Source organism: Mus caroli, chromosome 15 (genome assembly GCF_900094665.2).
Source record: "Mus caroli chromosome 15, CAROLI_EIJ_v1.1, whole genome shotgun sequence".
NCBI lineage: Eukaryota > Metazoa > Chordata > Mammalia > Rodentia > Muridae > Mus > Mus caroli.
Window position 1 is genome coordinate 49,193,288 of NC_034584.1, and position 17,179 is coordinate 49,210,466.

A 17,179-nucleotide genomic window follows, 5' to 3' on the forward strand; every position below is an offset into this window, starting at 1 on the left:
ACTTAAGCTAATTTTCCTGATGAAAGCTACTGTCTCTTGCTTTGTTTGCATAGTTAAAAATTTTTATATACTTGTAAGATATTTCCTAGGTATTTTTCTGAAATCTCTTAAAAAAAAAAAAAACATATAATTGAATTTGTAGAATTTGCTGGCTTCTCCCAGGAGTTAAAAGCATCTATAATTTTATTTTTTTCCTATTGTTACCAAACCAACTAAAAGTGAGTGAGCCAAGAATTTAATAATAAGGATTGATATGTCTGAAAATATCACTGTGAGATCTACTACTGTGTATACTAAATAAAAAGTAATTAAAACCAATCAGAATCCCTGTAGTGCCTGTACTACGGAGATGCAAAGGGGGTTTTCCGACATCCCTTCCTAAACTGGAACAAGCACCACCCAGACACCATTACCTTTAGTGTAATCAACAACGGCTTCCAGAGCTGCTATCCTGATGTCCACGAAGTGGCCATACTCGGCGTAGGATTTGAAGAGAGATGCATCACTCGGCACGTGCCCGTTCTTCTGAAGCACCCGGATGGCTCTCAAGCAACTAGTGAGAAAAAGTTAGTTACCTCCTCTGACCCATCATGGACCAAAGCTGCCACGTAGGTACTACTGAGAGTCATTTGGCAATCAGTGAAAATCCTCCTCTATCAGGGCAGGAGACATGGCTCAGCAGTTAGGAACACTGGCTCCTCTCCCAGAGGACCCAGATTTGATTCCCAGGACCCACATGCTGACTCACAACTGTCTCCAACTCCAGGTCCAGCAGTTGGACACGTGCAGGCGTACACGCAGGCAAAACACTCAAGCACATAAAATCAAATAAAAATAATTTTAAAAACCTTGTAATTTGAATATACATCCAAGTTTGTAATGTTCTGATAAAAGTTCAATATTAATATCTAAATAATATAAAAATAAATTTCAGAATGTGTTTGGAAACTCAGATGCACATACATGTCAACAAAAACATACTTCAAAAAAAAAGTAAGTGCTTAGCATAAGAATATAATTCAAATAGAGTACTTTCTCCAGAAATCCTATACTCATTCACAATAAAAATGGTAGACTAGCTGGGCATGGTGGAGCAAGCCTTTATTCCCAGCACTTGGCTAGGGAAGCAGAGATGGGGGTGGGTGGAGGGTACAACAGAGGCAGGCAGATCTCTGAGTTTGAGGCCAACTTGTTCTAATGAGTGAGTTTCAGGACAGCCCAAAAGGCATAGTGAGACTCTGTCTCAAAAAACAAACAAACAAAAAAAAAATACAATAAAATGAAAACTAAAACATAAAAATAAAACTAGGAAGGCTAAAAGAAGCAGGGCCCTTCAGCACTTGGAAGGTCAGAGGTTAGTTCAAAGTGACCCTAGGCTACACAGATGGACCTACATGTGAACTTGTCTCAAAACCTGAAAGGAGGTTGTTTACACAAGTGACTGATAAAAAAAAAGGACCCTAACAGCCCGGCGTGGTGGCGCACGCCTTTAATCCCAGCACTCGGGAGGCAGAGGCATGCAGATTTCTGAGTTCGAGGCCAGCCTGGTCTACAAAGTGAGTTCCAGGACAGCCAGGGCTACACAGAGAAACCCTGTCTCGAAAAACCAAAAAAAAAAAAAAAAAAAAATTCAACAGGTCTGAAGAGATGGCTGTAAAGTTATTTCTGTGCATGCATGAGGACCAGAATGCAGACTCTGAGTACCCACATGTAAATGCCAGTGCGGTAGCCCCTGTCTGAAATCCCAGCCCTGGGGAAGGAAAGACAGAGACTCTAGAGCTCACTGGCCAGTCAGCCAAGCAGAATCTAGGAATGCCAGGTTAAGTGAGAGACACTGTGCTGAAAATAAGATGGAAAGTGATTAAAGACGACCCTGGATATTGACCTCTGACCTTTACATGCACACATATGTGCATACACCCAAACATAAGTATACACACATCGGGTCAGGTTCCATAATTCCAAGGTTCCAAAGCTTTTATTCAGAACAGTCCAGTCCTGTGAGTGGTGTCGTGATTAGGGACTAGGCTCTCCATATGAATCAGTAAGAAAATGCCCCACAGAGCTGGGCGTGGTGGCACACGCTTTAATCCTAGCACTTGGGAGGCAGAGACAGGTGGATTTCTGAGTTCGAGGCCAGCCTGGTCTACAGAGTGAGTTCCAGGACAGCCAGGGCTATACAGAGAAACCCTGTCTTGAAAAACAAAACAAAAAACAAAACAAACAAACAAAAAAAGGACCCTAACATCAAAATAATTATTAAGAAGACTTTCTAGGACCAGTGAGATTGCTCAGCAGGCGAAGGTACCTGACATATGGAACCCTGGGAGACCAAGCTTCATCCTGAGCCCACCCATATAAGGTAAAAAGAGAGGATCCACTCCCGAAAGCTGGTCTCTGACCTCTGACTTCCACACGTGCATCGCAGCACAGGTGCTTTCCCACCATGTGCCTAGGTGTGTGTGCATGCTGTGTGTGTGTGCGCATGCTGTGTGTCCGGGCATGCATGCACAAAAATATAAAATCATGTTATTTTTAAAAAATTCGCACATGATGGAAATTGACCATAAAACTACATATAGTATTATTAATTTTAAAATTCCACTAAAAAGGGGGAAACTTTCGTAGATATTTTCCATATATTAATAATTTACCTGGAGATGACAGTATCAGAAAATTTAAATTTATTTTTGTTTTAATTTTTTCCAATTTAATCAAATAGAAATAAAAAATCTTAAAGCAGCAGCAAAGAAATTGAGTGGCACCTGACAGTGATGGTGTGTCTGTAACTTGGGAGAAGCTTTTCCATATTCAGAAACCGGGTTATTTCTTCAAGAATTAGTCGCACATCAGGATTTAAGTTATCCAAAGTTCTGACTTCATTATTCACACTGACAGCAGGTGTAACTGAGTTAGCCAGGGCATCAATCATTTCTGCACGATAATAGTTATCTGAAAACTAAGACGGAGAATTCAAAGATTACAAAGCCTTTTCATGGCACAACACATATAACTTTACATCATTTCAGCTCAGAAGTAGAGCACATCTTTAGAAGAGTTCATCACCAGGATCTCTCTCTCTCTCTCTCTCTCTCTCTCTCTCTCTCACACACACACACACACACACACACACACACACACACACACACAGTGCAAACATCATGTATGTAACAGCAAGATTTCTAGTAAATACAACCAGTCCTCTGTATAGAATTATCCTTTGGAAAACAATGACAACGCTGCACTCGCCAGTGACCTATTAGAATGTGAGACACTCACTGTGTGTAAGATCTTCCTACAGTTACCCAAACAAACCATCTAGCATTACAGTCCAAGAAAGGAAAAAGGAAAGACAAAGATTATATTCCACTAGGAACTAGAGGATGGGTCAGCGGAGCAGGTGATTGCCATCAAGAATGAGGGCCTGAGCTTAGGTGCCCAGTGTTCATTTAAAACCCAGGAAGGGATAGGGATGGGAGCCCACACATATGCCTAACCCTCGGGGGCAGATAAAGAGTTCCCGAAGCTTGCCAGCTCAACAGCTAAGCCAACGCTGGCCAGCTCTAGATTCAGGCTCTGGTTTCAAGTGAAGGACAATGCCCCAATCCATAAGGAGATCCACCAAGCAAAGCTACACAGTAAAACCCTGTCTCGGAAAACAAGAAACAAAGCAATGAAGAAAGAAAGTCACCTGAGATTAACCCAGGTCTCTGCATGCAGCAGTACACACGTGCAACCCCACAGGCAGGTGCTCCTAAGACACATATGCACATATGCACACCACAGATATACACAGAAAATGAAAAACATTACAGTCCTGTAATGTAATCCTGGAATCACTACAAACCTTCCAATTAATCAACTAGCACTCTACCTTAAAGTATAGACATTCAACATCTACAGATCACCATATAATTGAGGAAATTAAATCAACAACAACGAAAAGGCAAAAGACCGCAGGGGGCTGGAGAGAGAGCTGAGACGACTCAACGTTTAAGAGCTCTTAACTGCTCTTACAGAGGAAGGCTTGGGTTTGGTTCCTAGAACCCAAGTGGAGGGAGGCGCAAAACCACCTCTAAATACAGGTGCAGGAGGTCTGTTGCTCTCTTCTAGCCTCTGTGGGCTCCTGCACAGGGCGCATATACAGAGAAGCTGCGCCCTCATATGCATATAAAGTTTAAAAAAAGAGGAAAGTAAGAAAACAGAGGGACAGAAAGAGAAAGAAACAACTCAACTTACAGAAAAGGAACTTGGACAAAAGATGTATTTCAAAGAATAGAACATCCCAGTAGAGGATCAAAATATCTAAACTATCAGTAACACCATATTCTTTCCAAAAGCGTAACACTAGCTTTATAACACTAGCTTTAAAAAGAAGCACACACAGAACCATGACAAGAGCTGCTGTTTCATTTGCACCTAATTTACATTCCTCCTCTTCCTTTTCCACTTGTCAGATGGCAGTTCCCTCAATATTCTAACTCCCTTCAGGAGCTATCTGATCCTGTCCCCTACCCAGAGGCACGCAGGCATGGTTAAAGCCCATGTGCATACACATGCACAAACATGCACATAGCACACACACATATAAAAAAAAAAAAAACTGTGCTGTTGAACTTCATAAAATCAAGTTTCAGCTGCCCCCCCCCCCAAATTGATGTATCAATCTCTCTATACTATAAGAGTTTCAACATTTAAGAACCAATTAATCTTGGTTTTCATCTACTGAGTATTCCAATAAACCATGTTGTGTGCCTCTAACTCCACAAAGGCACTATGGGCTTATGAATACAAACACAAGTATTTCTTCCCTTCTTTGATTGCAGTCCTGGGGACTGAGGCTCCCATATCTTACCCTAAAAACAAGTATCACTGGGTACTTTACAATATTCATAGAGAAAAGCACCTTACCTTATTTTTTCTGTTGTCATTGTACTTGATTAAGTCTAAAATAAATGTTAAAACTTCTTTAGGACAAAGATTATGTACATCTCTTAACAAAGCCATTGCAACCGGCATAGTCTACAAAAAAAGGAAAAGAGTTTTAGGCACATAACCCAACTTATTGGTTACTATGGTAATTTGTACTCTAAAGGGAATTCCAGTGCGGTTAACACAGATACACAGATGGAGCCAAATACTCCATCTCCCATGTGCTCCCACTACGGATACATCTGAAAGCACCAGTACTGAAATGGGTAAGAAATCCAGGGAATAGTTCCATTAGTGGACATAGTCTACAGGCTCTGTGCCTGTGCTGTCACTTGCTGGAGGAGAGTACATATAATGTAAATTTTTTCAATTCATTTCTAAGTGATGTAGTGGAGAGAGTACACAGTTTCAGCAGTGGTTCACCTTTAGCGCAGACCTTCACTGTCTACTCTGGATATCTGCGTGTTGCTTACTGCCTTGCTTCCACACAATCATCTTTAGGGCTCAAAGATCTGCTGGTGATAGGTATGCAACCAATAGTACAGCTCAGCAACCCTCAGACTAAGGGCAGAGAGCAGTCTCAAATTCAGTGTACCTTTCTGTTAGTCTAAACATAACAGACACACAACAGGAAATTCTGCTAGTGAAATACAGCTAATTAAGCCGTAGACAGAATAATAGATACACTTGGGGGCGTGTCTCTCAGGTATTTCCAGAGGTTTTGCTGAAAGGTAGGAAGATCCACCCCATAGGTGCTGGCACACCCCCATGGAGTGGGGTTCCAGAACAAACACAGAGGAGGAGAGAGAGAAGCAGTGTTTGTATTGCTCTGTCTCCCGACTGCACGCCTCATGGTTGGCGTCATGTCGGTCTTGCCATGGTGGACTAGATCCTCTCCAGTTGGGAGACAAAACAAGGCCCCTTCCTCCCTCCCTTCCTCCCTCCCTCCCTCCCTTCCTCCCTCCCACTGCCTTTGTCTGGGCAGTGAGGACAGGGCCTGAGGCGGGCAGTGTGAGGTAAGAAAACCTAGGGGGAAAGCTCCTTTCCCCACAGTAAGATCCGTTCTCTCTGACTGCTTTGCACTTTTACAAGGCAAATGTAAATGTCTGATTTAGTGAAACTTTCTCTCCTGCCATGTAAGTCATCTGGTCTAGAAGGATGATTATTCCAAGTTGTTTACTTCAACCCATAGTAAGAAATAAACTTTACACTACAAGCTAATACACAGGCAAATAAATTTGGAAGCAATACATACAAACAACACAACAGTAAAATCAAAAGAGCCATATATTTATCTTTATAATACACATATGCTCGCCTTCTGCCCAGAATATCTTCTTTCATTAGGAAATAAAAAAAGCGAAAACCAAGCCTCTATCCTCCATATTTCCTCTTCTCACTGCCCAGCCCTGAGAGAACTCTTCCTCTCCTCCACGGTCATGTCTTCCTCGACTGTTTTAGTTTTGCTTGACCCACTGAGTTTAACACGAATTGCTTATGGGAATCTAGGTGCCTTACCAGTTGCCACACCAAGGAGGGGTGAGGCAGGGCCTTCTAAGTCCTTCTCCCTCCATGACAGAGGGTGAAGGTACAATCCCGAGTAGGACTTGTGCTAATAATCTCTGCTGCTGAGATGTCAAAATCCAACAGCCACACCCTGCCCTAAAGAAAATGTCTCACCACAATGTTCTTTGGGCTCTAATACCGATTCAAGGCCCTACTCCAAAACCTTCTGAGCCATGACAGGAGTCTCACCTAAAAAAAAAAAATCCTTCCGACTGAAGAAAACCAATCACCATGTTCTTACTTTTCTCCATTTAATTCCTATGTCCTCCCTTCTGCTCAAAGCCTGACCTGCCTTGTATATGAACTTTCTCCTCTGGCTGCCCTCCACATGACACCAAACAAAGCGCATTGATTCTTTCCCACCCCTGCTCACCCCCACAGCAGCTTCCTCAGCTAAGACAGGGGCGTCACTTTCCTTCCTTCTCTCTTCCTTTAACGCCATTCGTTACAGGTTGGTCTAGTTAATCTAGCTTTGCCTAACAAACCATGCAAATGATCTGCAAACCACTCAACTTCTTCCCATACTCCAGTGTACCTACACTTCTGCTCTCCCTCTAACTTACCATTTAACAGAAAGCCTCCTTTAAGTGTAACATTAAACACACTCAATGCCCTTGGGTCTAATTTCTTCATTCTGAAAATAGAGACGTACCACAGTCGCAGCAGAACTGCGACTAGCACTGCCTCCACAGTGCAGCACCTTGCCTTCAAGCAAGCAAGTAAAGCTGGCAGTGTGAGCTGAGCAACGTCTGACTCAGAATATACTGTCCCATTCTAGCAGGCTGGCTAGGAGAAAGGTCTGCTCTGCACGGACTCCATACCTCCGTTCCCCATGCAACCAATCAAAGGCCACTCATTTCTCTGCATGTTATAAGTGATGTAGATGATTTGTATAAAATCAGTGATCAGGGAAAATTCTAGAAGTGTTAGAGAGAGGCCGGCTTATAAGAAACATACACCTATCATATGCAGTTTCCAAGTTAAACAGACACCTAAGAGTTTGTGGCATATAAAGAAGTCACAGAAGGCAAACACCAATAAAGTTACGTGAATATAAAAGCATCATAAGAACAAAGAGCAGTACCTTCTGCAGAAAGTAGCTCTGGAAACTCATGAAGTTGTTTGTTTTCACGATGTTGGGACAGGTTTTACAGCAGAACATTCTGGTAAAGAGGGACTTCATGGCTGGCGGCCCTGTCCATGTGCTCACCATTGAGTTTGCAATCTGTAAACAGTCAGAAGATGAAGAACGTTCCGTCACCATTAGAAATACACTCTGAAGACCAAACGGCTTTCTAAAAGCCAACACTACAGTTCTTGGAAATTAGCACAATCTGGTCTGTTATCATCCACTTCCAAGAAAATATACAAAGTCACCCACCAAAAAAACCAAACCATCCTCCCACCCACCCAATCCAAGATGAACCAAAAGCCCCACTATGTGCATTTACAGTTGTTTTGCACAAGTTAATTTCCAAATGCCAGCATCCTCTGGTGTTTAAGGTTCTTCCAAAGGCTTCACAGACTGGGTTTCTCCCTATCCACTTAGGTAGAGAATGTTGATATTTTAAGCTCATTAACATTATTAATTATCATGAGTTTGAACCATTCCTCAGACCACTTAAGTGGAAAGCAAGCCAGTATGAGGTACTGTTTATTTAGAGAAGAATACTGAGGCAAGGCTAAGCCATGGTGAACGGAAGTTCCCAGTCAGTGTACGGCAGATAAGAGCCTCTAAGTCATGTTCAAGGTCAGTTGCCTATAAGTGCTTTCATGTTGGCATCTGCTCACTACTCAAGAGCAAAAGCCAGTGCTGAGTGAATGATTGCTTTCTCTTCTTCAAGCCACAGACGCTACTCTTGCCAGTAAAATCACTGGTCCTTGGCTAGAGACTGCCACTGTGGAACTAGTTCATAGGCTTACGTCTCCAGTGTGCCTCACTCCAAGGCTGACGACTACAGGTGTCCATCAAGTTACAGGAGCTGCCCAGAGAGCAATCCTACAGCGGTCCTAGCTGTTTATACCTGATCTGGACACGTGGAAAGAAACCCATGCTTCACAGATGAATATGGAAATACCTCAAATTTAAATGCAATAAAAAAGGTACAAAAGATAAAAAGAAAGGAAAAGAAACACTGACCTATATATACCAAGCAAATGTTATGCTTAAGTAAGCAATGCTAGCCCTAGATTACTTGATGCAAAACAACAAATTCACAAAAATTATAAAATGTAAAAACAAATTAATATATTACAGACTCTGGGGAAAAAGACCTTCATCAAAGTATAAAACTTCACAGTATTCCTACCCTTAACTGTCTAATCCTTTACTGTGAAAAGCTAGATGTTAATTCTGTTTTAGCCAACAGAATTGACAGCTGACCCAAGACATGTAATAATGATTGTAAAACTTCTTGCTTTAATAAAAATTATTTAAATAGTGAAGAAAAAAATGCTTTAGAAAAAAATCTGCATAATATTGAAATTTAAGGGCATATAAAAAGTATCTGAGGTAAAGGAAATTATGAGTAAATACTTTATCCTACAGTTTTTATGGCTCTGCTATGATTTTAACAAAAACCCTAAGACTATTTGGAGTACCAGTGAAATATATTCTAGCAAATAATTTCGTTTTTCTCTCTCTAATATCTGAGAGCACAGAAAGCATGCTATCACTAAAGTCAAAACAAATATAAAGTGCTAGCATCCACTGAAATGGGAATAGCCCTGTTATCCAGATGTTGTGCAACACTCGGTAGACAGTGTTTCTGCTCAACTTTCTGTCTGCATTCCTCTGGCTCCAGATTGTTCTTTAATCTACAGACTGTTTATTCCTCAGCAGCAGTGAAGAATGCCTTTAATCCCAGCACTTGGGAGGGAGAGGCAAGAGCATCTCTGTGAATTCCATGCCAGCCTGATCTATACAGCGAGTTCTAGAACAGCCAAAGATGGACACACACACACACACACACGCACACACGCACACCAAACCTGTCCTAAAAGCCAAAAAAATAAAAAAGAGACTGTTTATTGATAAAAATAGTCAATTATTGTAAATTATCACTAATTTTAATTCTAAAAACAAAGTAAAATAACTACCACAATTAAGATTTGTTAATTTTATGTATTCTCATGTAAAAACATAAACCATTACAAACACAATTTCTTTTCACTGTTTGAAGATTTACTTACTTATGAGTGCTCTGTTGTTGGCATGTATGCCTGCATGCCAGAAGAGGGCACTAGATCTCATTGTAGATGGCTATGAGACACCACATGCTTACTACAAACTGAACTCAGGACCATCAGAAGAGTGGCCAGCACTCCTAACCCCTGAGCCACCTCTCCAGCCCCCAATCACAGAATTTCTAGCCAAAATTTTCTTAGCTTTAAAATATAGTTGGTAATTTTAAAATGGAAGAATTCTCCTCCATTTTCAGTTTGACAATAATGACATTTTTGTACATATCTATTTTTATGTCAAACATGTTTCTTTCAAATCAGTGTGGTACAAGATTTCAAAAGAACTGTTACCAAGAAAAACTTAAAAAGACTCTGGTGAGTTTGAATTCATTCTTGGAGCCTTTGTGCAAAGTGCAAGCAATCCTTTGGCAATCTTCTGTTCTCCTTGGAACCTCACCTTTGCAAGACAGAAGCACGCCGACATTCTGACTCGGTAGAAACACTGCTCTTGCTCTAGTATATCAGTGAGCGCGAGGCGCGATGCCGGAGTGGGGAATTTTTCCAAGGCCAAGATGGATTCCTGCTGAGCTACAACATCTCTTTCATAGCGGAGCTCATACTGCCACATAAAATCAGCCTGCTCAAACTCCACCTTCCTCAGGACGGACATATCTGGGTCTATCCTTATCCACAACAAAGGGGAGTCAGCACTAAGAGAAAACACAATTTTAAAGCTTACCTCTGGGAAACAGAAACAAGCAGACGCTACGCAGACTCTGCTCTAAACAGTGTTTCACGTTGTTGAGTTTTACTACAGCCATATTTTAAAATCTCAACACACGTTCACTGTGTTATGCTAACTTTCGCACAACCTTTCTAAAGAGATCTTTCAGGATATGAAGAGTTGTTACATAGGGTACCAAATTCCAAATTTTCCACTGCAAATATTTTTCTAGACATTTTTACCTGCAATTATGAAATATCAAAACACAAATAATATAAACTGTCTTTGATTAATTTTCCATAACCTAAAAAAATGCCTATAGTATAAATGTTATCCCTTACTGGAAATTTAAAAGGAAATATAAAAGAAAAGCATTTACTCTACTGGACTAACTATAGTTGATATTTAAACGCTTGGCACATGGGTACTTTTCTCAAGAAAGCTCTCAAATTATAATAGGAAGGTCCACTGGTTTATTCTCACGTATTTAAGTAACACGCAAAGTAAAACTCAAGTCTATACCAATATTTTGATCAAAGTAATACCACTTGTAATACTAATTCAGTTTAATACTGGGTGTTTGTGAAGTACTTGGTATAAAAATATTGAACATGTAAGAAATATCAATCAGTAACTATCACAATCAGCTATAATCCTAACAGGTAGGGGGCGGGGGAGAGGATGGGAGCAGGAGAATCAATAACCTAAGTCCAAAGGCTAGAGAGACAGCTCAGTGGCTAAGAACTCTTGTTGTTCTTACAGAGGGCCCAGGTTCAATTTTCAGCACCCACTGGGTAGTTCATGACAGTCTGTACTCCAGTTCCAGGGAAGCTTGTGCCCTCTACTGACCTCCACAGACACCAGGCATGCATGTCATACACAGACATACATGCAAACAAAACACACTCATGCACAGAAAAATCAATTGAAAATTAAAAAAAGAAAAAAAGAAAAAAAAAGGGGGGGGGCAGGCTTAGGAAAACTACCTGGGTTACAAAATATATTAACCAAAAGTAAATATACAATGTAGAAGAGTAGTTGTACATAGACCGTTTGTAAACACAGAGACAGCCTCAACACACTCTGGAGCGCTGTGCAAAAAACACAAGCAATAGTATCTGGGATTCACGTGAAGTATAAACTTCAGGCCCACAAATAATGTAAGGAAGCAGAAACGGCATTTTAAGATTGCCCTAAGTCGCATGCATATCAATGTGAATAATACTCGCAAGGAAGTGAGAGGGCAAAGGTTGGGACTGTGCCCACACCTCCAATACTGCATTTCCTCTTCATGTCTCATCCAGTCTGAACATAATTTTATATATTTAATGAGTTACAATTTTATTTAGATTTCTTCCTAAGTTTCTCTTGACTCTAAATGATTTTAAGAACATACATTTCAAAAGTAATTACATACTTTTAAGTAACTTACTCCATTGCAGAAAGATCCATATCGACTTCTTCCCCATTCATCAGTGGGATTTTTTTCTTCTTATTCCTATATTTGAAGAAAAGTAAAATTGAAAACTGTGTGATTTCCAAATCGGAATGGAGATATCAGGCAGCCAAAAGTTCAAATCAATGGTTTCATGAAACACTAAAAGGTAAGGCAAAGTGGAGTGAGCACTGACATGGAGTGTGAAAACAACCAAATCTACCTCGAAGCTAGAGAAAACAGATGTTGAATTTTATTATTATTATCATTATTATTGTTATTATTGTTATTGTTAAAGGTTAATGGAAAGCAAAACAGCCTGCAATATATAAGACTCCCCCTCCCCCCAAAAAAATTATAGCCAGGCATGGTATCACAAGCATGTAACGTCAGGACTTGGGAGAGAGAGGCGGGGTACACAGTTCTTGGTCAGCCTAGACAACAGTGTGAGACTCTGTCCTAAAAATAAGTTAAATAAATATAAAACATACTTAAGTCCAAAGACAAAGGTCCAACGACAGAAAGCAAGAGCTGAGTGTGTCAGAGTGCATGCCTGTGATTCTGACATTTGGGAGGCAGAAGTAAGACCAAGGCTGGTAGAGCTACGTGAGATACTGTCTCAGAAACAACAAAAGCAGACTGCAGACAAGGCAAGCATGGCACTGCTACTCTGCTGTAGCACAGGGGCTAGCAGGTAAGGTGTTCTTCCTCATGCTAGATAACTGGACTTTCCCTTAGGCGTTTTTACATGTGGGATTTGCAGTTGCTTCTCCAGTGCACAGTTAGGACTCACTGCCTACCTTCTGCTTTTGGAGTGGCAGGGTATGTCATGTTTAAGGCTGTTCTCTTCAATTTGCAAGGTATGGTTGAAGGATCCATCTAACTCTTGCACTGTCACTTTAAGAGGTCCCTTTAAAAACAACAACAGCAATAACATACCAATGGCCAAGACATAGCCCTACCTTTAAAGACAGATAAGATACAAAATTGTACTATATAAAATAGGTAGTACCAGAAGTACAACAGCAGCTGGTGTCAAGGACAGGGGAAACAAGGGCATGTGCACTCTGAAATCTGTCCACAGACTCTTCCCCAAGTACAAACCCACTGCAGATTCACCAGTCACCCCAGCTTGAGAGCCCTCCTTGACAGGAATTGGAGACAACAAAGCAGCATGCTCTTCTAGAAAGGCACTCACCACGTACTTCTGGGTGCCAGGAGATGTGTAATCTTGCTTTATTTCTAGTTCTAAAACATTTCGTTTTCTATTAAACGCAAAACTTCCGTAAAACTTTACCACTCCACTCTGGTCTCTAAAATATTGTAAAGGAAATTTTACATATTGAAATGAAAGTGTGCAAAAAATAAAACGATACAAGAAACCCCAAAAAACTATTATATTAATAATTTTCAAACGTATTCCCACTAGATCAAAGTCTCAAAGTAAACTTCATTGTATCTCATGTGGCGAAATATTCAAAATTCTTTTGAAAAATGTTTCCCAGATTAAAGAAAATTTCTGAAACACTGAGAAGCTTGTATTTTGAAGTAATGCCACTCTACTGGATTCTTCATCGTACCTTGAAGTGAAAAGTGTAAGAACTGCCAAGTTCTAAGACACCATTCAAGCTGTGCCAAGCTCGAGCATATTTCAAAGTCACCAGACCATTTCATCTTGTAAGTAACGTTGTAGGCCAGTCTGCTAGAGTATTTACCTTATCCACCATGGAACCTACCTTCTGCTCATATTAAAAAGTACAAACTATGCCAACATTTATAAATAGAGACATCAACGTCTACATATGAATACATACTTCAGTTCCTTTGGAAGGAGCGTCAGAAGACATAACTCACAGCTTAGTTACTTCTACTTTATAGGGAGTAACAATGGATCACCGCCCTCTTCCCTATCTTCCACACAGCTTATTCCTGTCCCCATGCTGCTGAACTGCTACTGAAAAGGATACACCCACTGCTTTATTAAGGGCTGGATGTCTTTGCCAGAGACATTGGAAATGGACTTCAAAAACCCGTAAGTGGAAACCAGCATCTGGCTCCACATATGTGACTGGAACTTCTGAGATGAAGCAGTACTGGCCAGACTTAGTAGTTTATTGAAAACCTGCAAAGACAGAAGAGCATATAACACTGTTTCCAATTGCACACTGCACCCAGTCTGCACTGGCACATCATTTGATCATTTACAGAAGGTAACAATTACGTAACATTCATTTTCAGGTTAAAAACTATCAGGAAGAAAAATACACAAATATTTAAACAGAATATAAGAGCACTGTTCAGAGAAACATTACTGAATGGTAGCATAATATCATTTATTAAGAAGCACAATATGTAAAACACAGGAATTCAAAACTAAGGATACACATTAGGAGCGCAGGGTACTCCCATGTCAGACCTGTCTTAAATCTCATGTGTTCTACTTTAAAGGGGGAGATGGGAGAGGAGTGGAGCTGGGACTCAGCAGGATGGCATTCACCTAGCGCATGTGAGAGTACCATGGCTCACCAGCATTAAAAAGGAAACTCATAAATGCCGACACTAGTTAACATCTACACCATCCTAAAAAGGACAAATGCCCTCTCATGCACACTTTTCTCATTTATATTTCTGTTCTTCAAGCTTCAGAGAACACTTATGCTTCCATCTTTATACCAGGGATTAAACCCAGGGCCCCATCCACATTAAGCCAGTACTCCAATTTACTACATCCTCAGCAAAAATGCTTTTTTTTTTTGTTCAAGTTTTTGTTTTAAGCCTGTCTTTAAGAATGTTATCAAGGAAGGCTGGAGAGATGGCTCAGTGGTTAAGAGCACTGACTGTTCTTCCCCAGGTCCTGAGTTCAAAGTCTCACAACCGTCTATAATGTGATCTGATGTTCTCTTCTGGTATGAAAGTGTACATGTAGGCAGAACTCTGTATACATAATAAATCAATCAATCTTAAAAAAAAATGTTATCAACAGAGAGGGGAGGCTAGCTGATATTTTAAAAGCATCTATCAGTTTGAGAATTGTAATGGTTTGCATATGCTTGGCTCAGCATATGGCACTATTAGGAGGTATAGCCTTGTTGAGGTAGGTGTGGCATTGCTGGAGCACGTGTGTCACTGTGGGCATGGGCTTTAAGACCCTTGTCCTAGCTGTCTGGATGCCAGTCTTCTGCTAGCTGCTTTTGGAACAAGAGGTGGAACTCTCCGGTCCTTCAGAACCACATCTGTCTGGATGCTGCCATGCTCCTGCTTTGATAATGAACTGAACCTCTGAACCTGTAAGCCAGCCCCAATCAAATGTTTCCATTATATGTTGCCTTGGTCATGGTGTCAATAAAACCCTAAGACAGGAATGTACCTCAGTGATAAAGCATTTGCCTAATGCATACAAGGTCATATATTAGATCCTCAGCATCTCAAAACAGAAGGAAAGGAAAGGAAAGGAAAGGAAAGGAAAGGAAAGGAAAAGGAAAAGGAAAAGGAAAAGGAAAAGGAAAAGGAAAAGGAAAAGGAAAAGGAAAAGGAAAAGGAAAGGAAAGGAAAGGAAAGGAAAGGAAAAGGACAGAATGGGGATGGAGAAAGAATGGGCCAAAAACCAAAAGGATATATGTTTACATGAGTAATCCATCTATCTTGATTCTACTATTTCATTTCCTATACTGTAACTACTTATACTAAAACTTACTTTAAAATAGAGCAAAATTTAACAATGGCAATAAAAGCAATGAGCTGCAGCATCTTCCTCTGGTGTTATGTAGAGCACCTGAGGCCAGGTGTGTGGCAAAGGAGTCCCTCCCTGTACGGAGGCCTTCAGAAGCCGTTTTGTGAGGATGTCAGTATGAAACCTGAGTTGTGTTGGAGACTCCAGGATGCTGGAGGTACCAGAGCTACGGACAGCCGCCATGGTGAGCTGCACCCATGGAGTGGAACGAGCTCAAGAGACAGAAGTGTGCTGAAGGCTGCAAAGCCGGAACGCAGAGCCAACTGAGTAAACCTTTAACACTGGGCATGGAGCTAAGTTAAGGGATTGCATGTTTGTCCTGCTGGGTTTTGCTCTTGCTTTGGTCCAGCATTTCCTCCCCATGCCTCAATTTCTCCCTTTTAGAATGGCAATGTGTATTATATGCCATTGTCTGTCAGAAATATTCAATTTGCTTTTGATTTTATAGAGGGGTATAATTAAGTGATTACCATGAGGGAAGAGATTCTGGACATTGAATTTGCCCATGGCAGACTTCTGAAGTGGGACTGCATGTATTTAACATGATGCTATGGCCACAAGACTATGGGGGACAGGGAGGAGGATTGGTGATGTAAATGAAATGTCCTCCATCAGGGTGAGGCATCTGAATACTTGGTCAACTGTTTGGGGATTAGGAGGTGTGTCCTCGCTGGAGGAGGAGTGTCACTAGGAATAGGCTTTGAGGTTTCAGGAGACTCCAGTCCTGTAATGTCGCTAAGGTGTTAATGTTAGCACTTACTTGCAGCATAAATTCCATGCTGATTCTGTTTTCAATCAGTCTCATCACGAGGTGAGCTTTACACTGGAACATAGTGTAGTACTCCCAGGACAGTGTATGTGGATGCTTTATGGAAAAGTGGAGGTGAGATGCGGGGCTGAAACAAAGAACAAAGCTGACTAGTAAAGAAAAATAAGTCGAAAAGCGACTTTACATTTAACATAAACAATTAAGCATGATTCGAAATTGCTACGTTAAATTTTACACAAGTACTTTTGCACAACAAATACCAAAAAGCAGTTTATGATTCTATACATAGAATAGGGTATCAAGTGTATCAAATTATACTCACAATCAATATCTGTGTGGTATTCCCTCCAACTTCAGTTTCACCCATACACATAAAATAAGTATAAAAAGAGAAAAGCCCAAGCCCAGGCGCAACTCAATGGATAGTGTATGCAGGAATCCCTGGGTTGGATACAGAGCACTAACAACTGATCGGAAAAGTTTGTTGATTTGTGACTGTTTTGTTAGCATAAAACTTCATCTAACAGCTGCCATACTGGAATAGGGTATTTGGGGAAGCCTGTATCTGTGTTCCTAGGCCATGATCACTGTTACCTGGTTCTAAAATGAATTATCTCTTATATTCCATTTTGAGGTCAGATGTGTTTTTGTGCCAATACCCTCAAGAAACAATGGCTGAGTAAATACTTGTATTCCTAAACAGAGGCACAGAATACCAAAACACCAGGAGCAAAACAAACCAAAGCATAGCAGAACATACACACATTATTGTTCCATGTCCAGCACCTAGGACGTACTGTAGGAGTCGGGTATGGGCCTTAAGTTCTTTTTTTTTTTTTT

The 17,179-nt window shown here is 40.8% G+C and overlaps 1 protein-coding gene and 1 long non-coding RNA gene across 4 annotated transcripts in view; one reads left to right on the forward strand and one right to left on the reverse strand.

Annotated features, from left to right (window-relative positions):
* Nucleotides 1–17,179, reverse strand: part of Taf2 (TATA-box binding protein associated factor 2) — a 57,531-nt gene that overhangs the window by 20,623 nt on the left and 19,729 nt on the right. For all 3 annotated transcript variants that reach the window (XM_021183378.1, XM_029469800.1, XM_029469799.1), the window contains exons 11-20: nt 16,331–16,466; nt 13,808–13,962; nt 13,039–13,153; nt 12,641–12,750; nt 11,838–11,903; nt 10,139–10,391; nt 7,583–7,723; nt 4,912–5,022; nt 2,766–2,959; nt 414–553 (exon numbers count right to left, since the gene is read on the reverse strand). In XM_021183378.1, coding sequence (XP_021039037.1) covers nt 414–553; nt 2,766–2,959; nt 4,912–5,022; nt 7,583–7,723; nt 10,139–10,391; nt 11,838–11,903; nt 12,641–12,750; nt 13,039–13,153; nt 13,808–13,962; nt 16,331–16,466 — 1,421 coding nt within the window. The remainder of the gene's footprint in view (nt 1–413; nt 554–2,765; nt 2,960–4,911; nt 5,023–7,582; nt 7,724–10,138; nt 10,392–11,837; nt 11,904–12,640; nt 12,751–13,038; nt 13,154–13,807; nt 13,963–16,330; nt 16,467–17,179) is intronic.
* LOC115029408 lies at nt 12,347–13,879 on the forward strand. Its single transcript, XR_003834964.1, has 3 exons — nt 12,347–12,534; nt 13,346–13,517; nt 13,763–13,879. It is a non-coding gene; the product is annotated as an uncharacterized LOC115029408 (long non-coding RNA).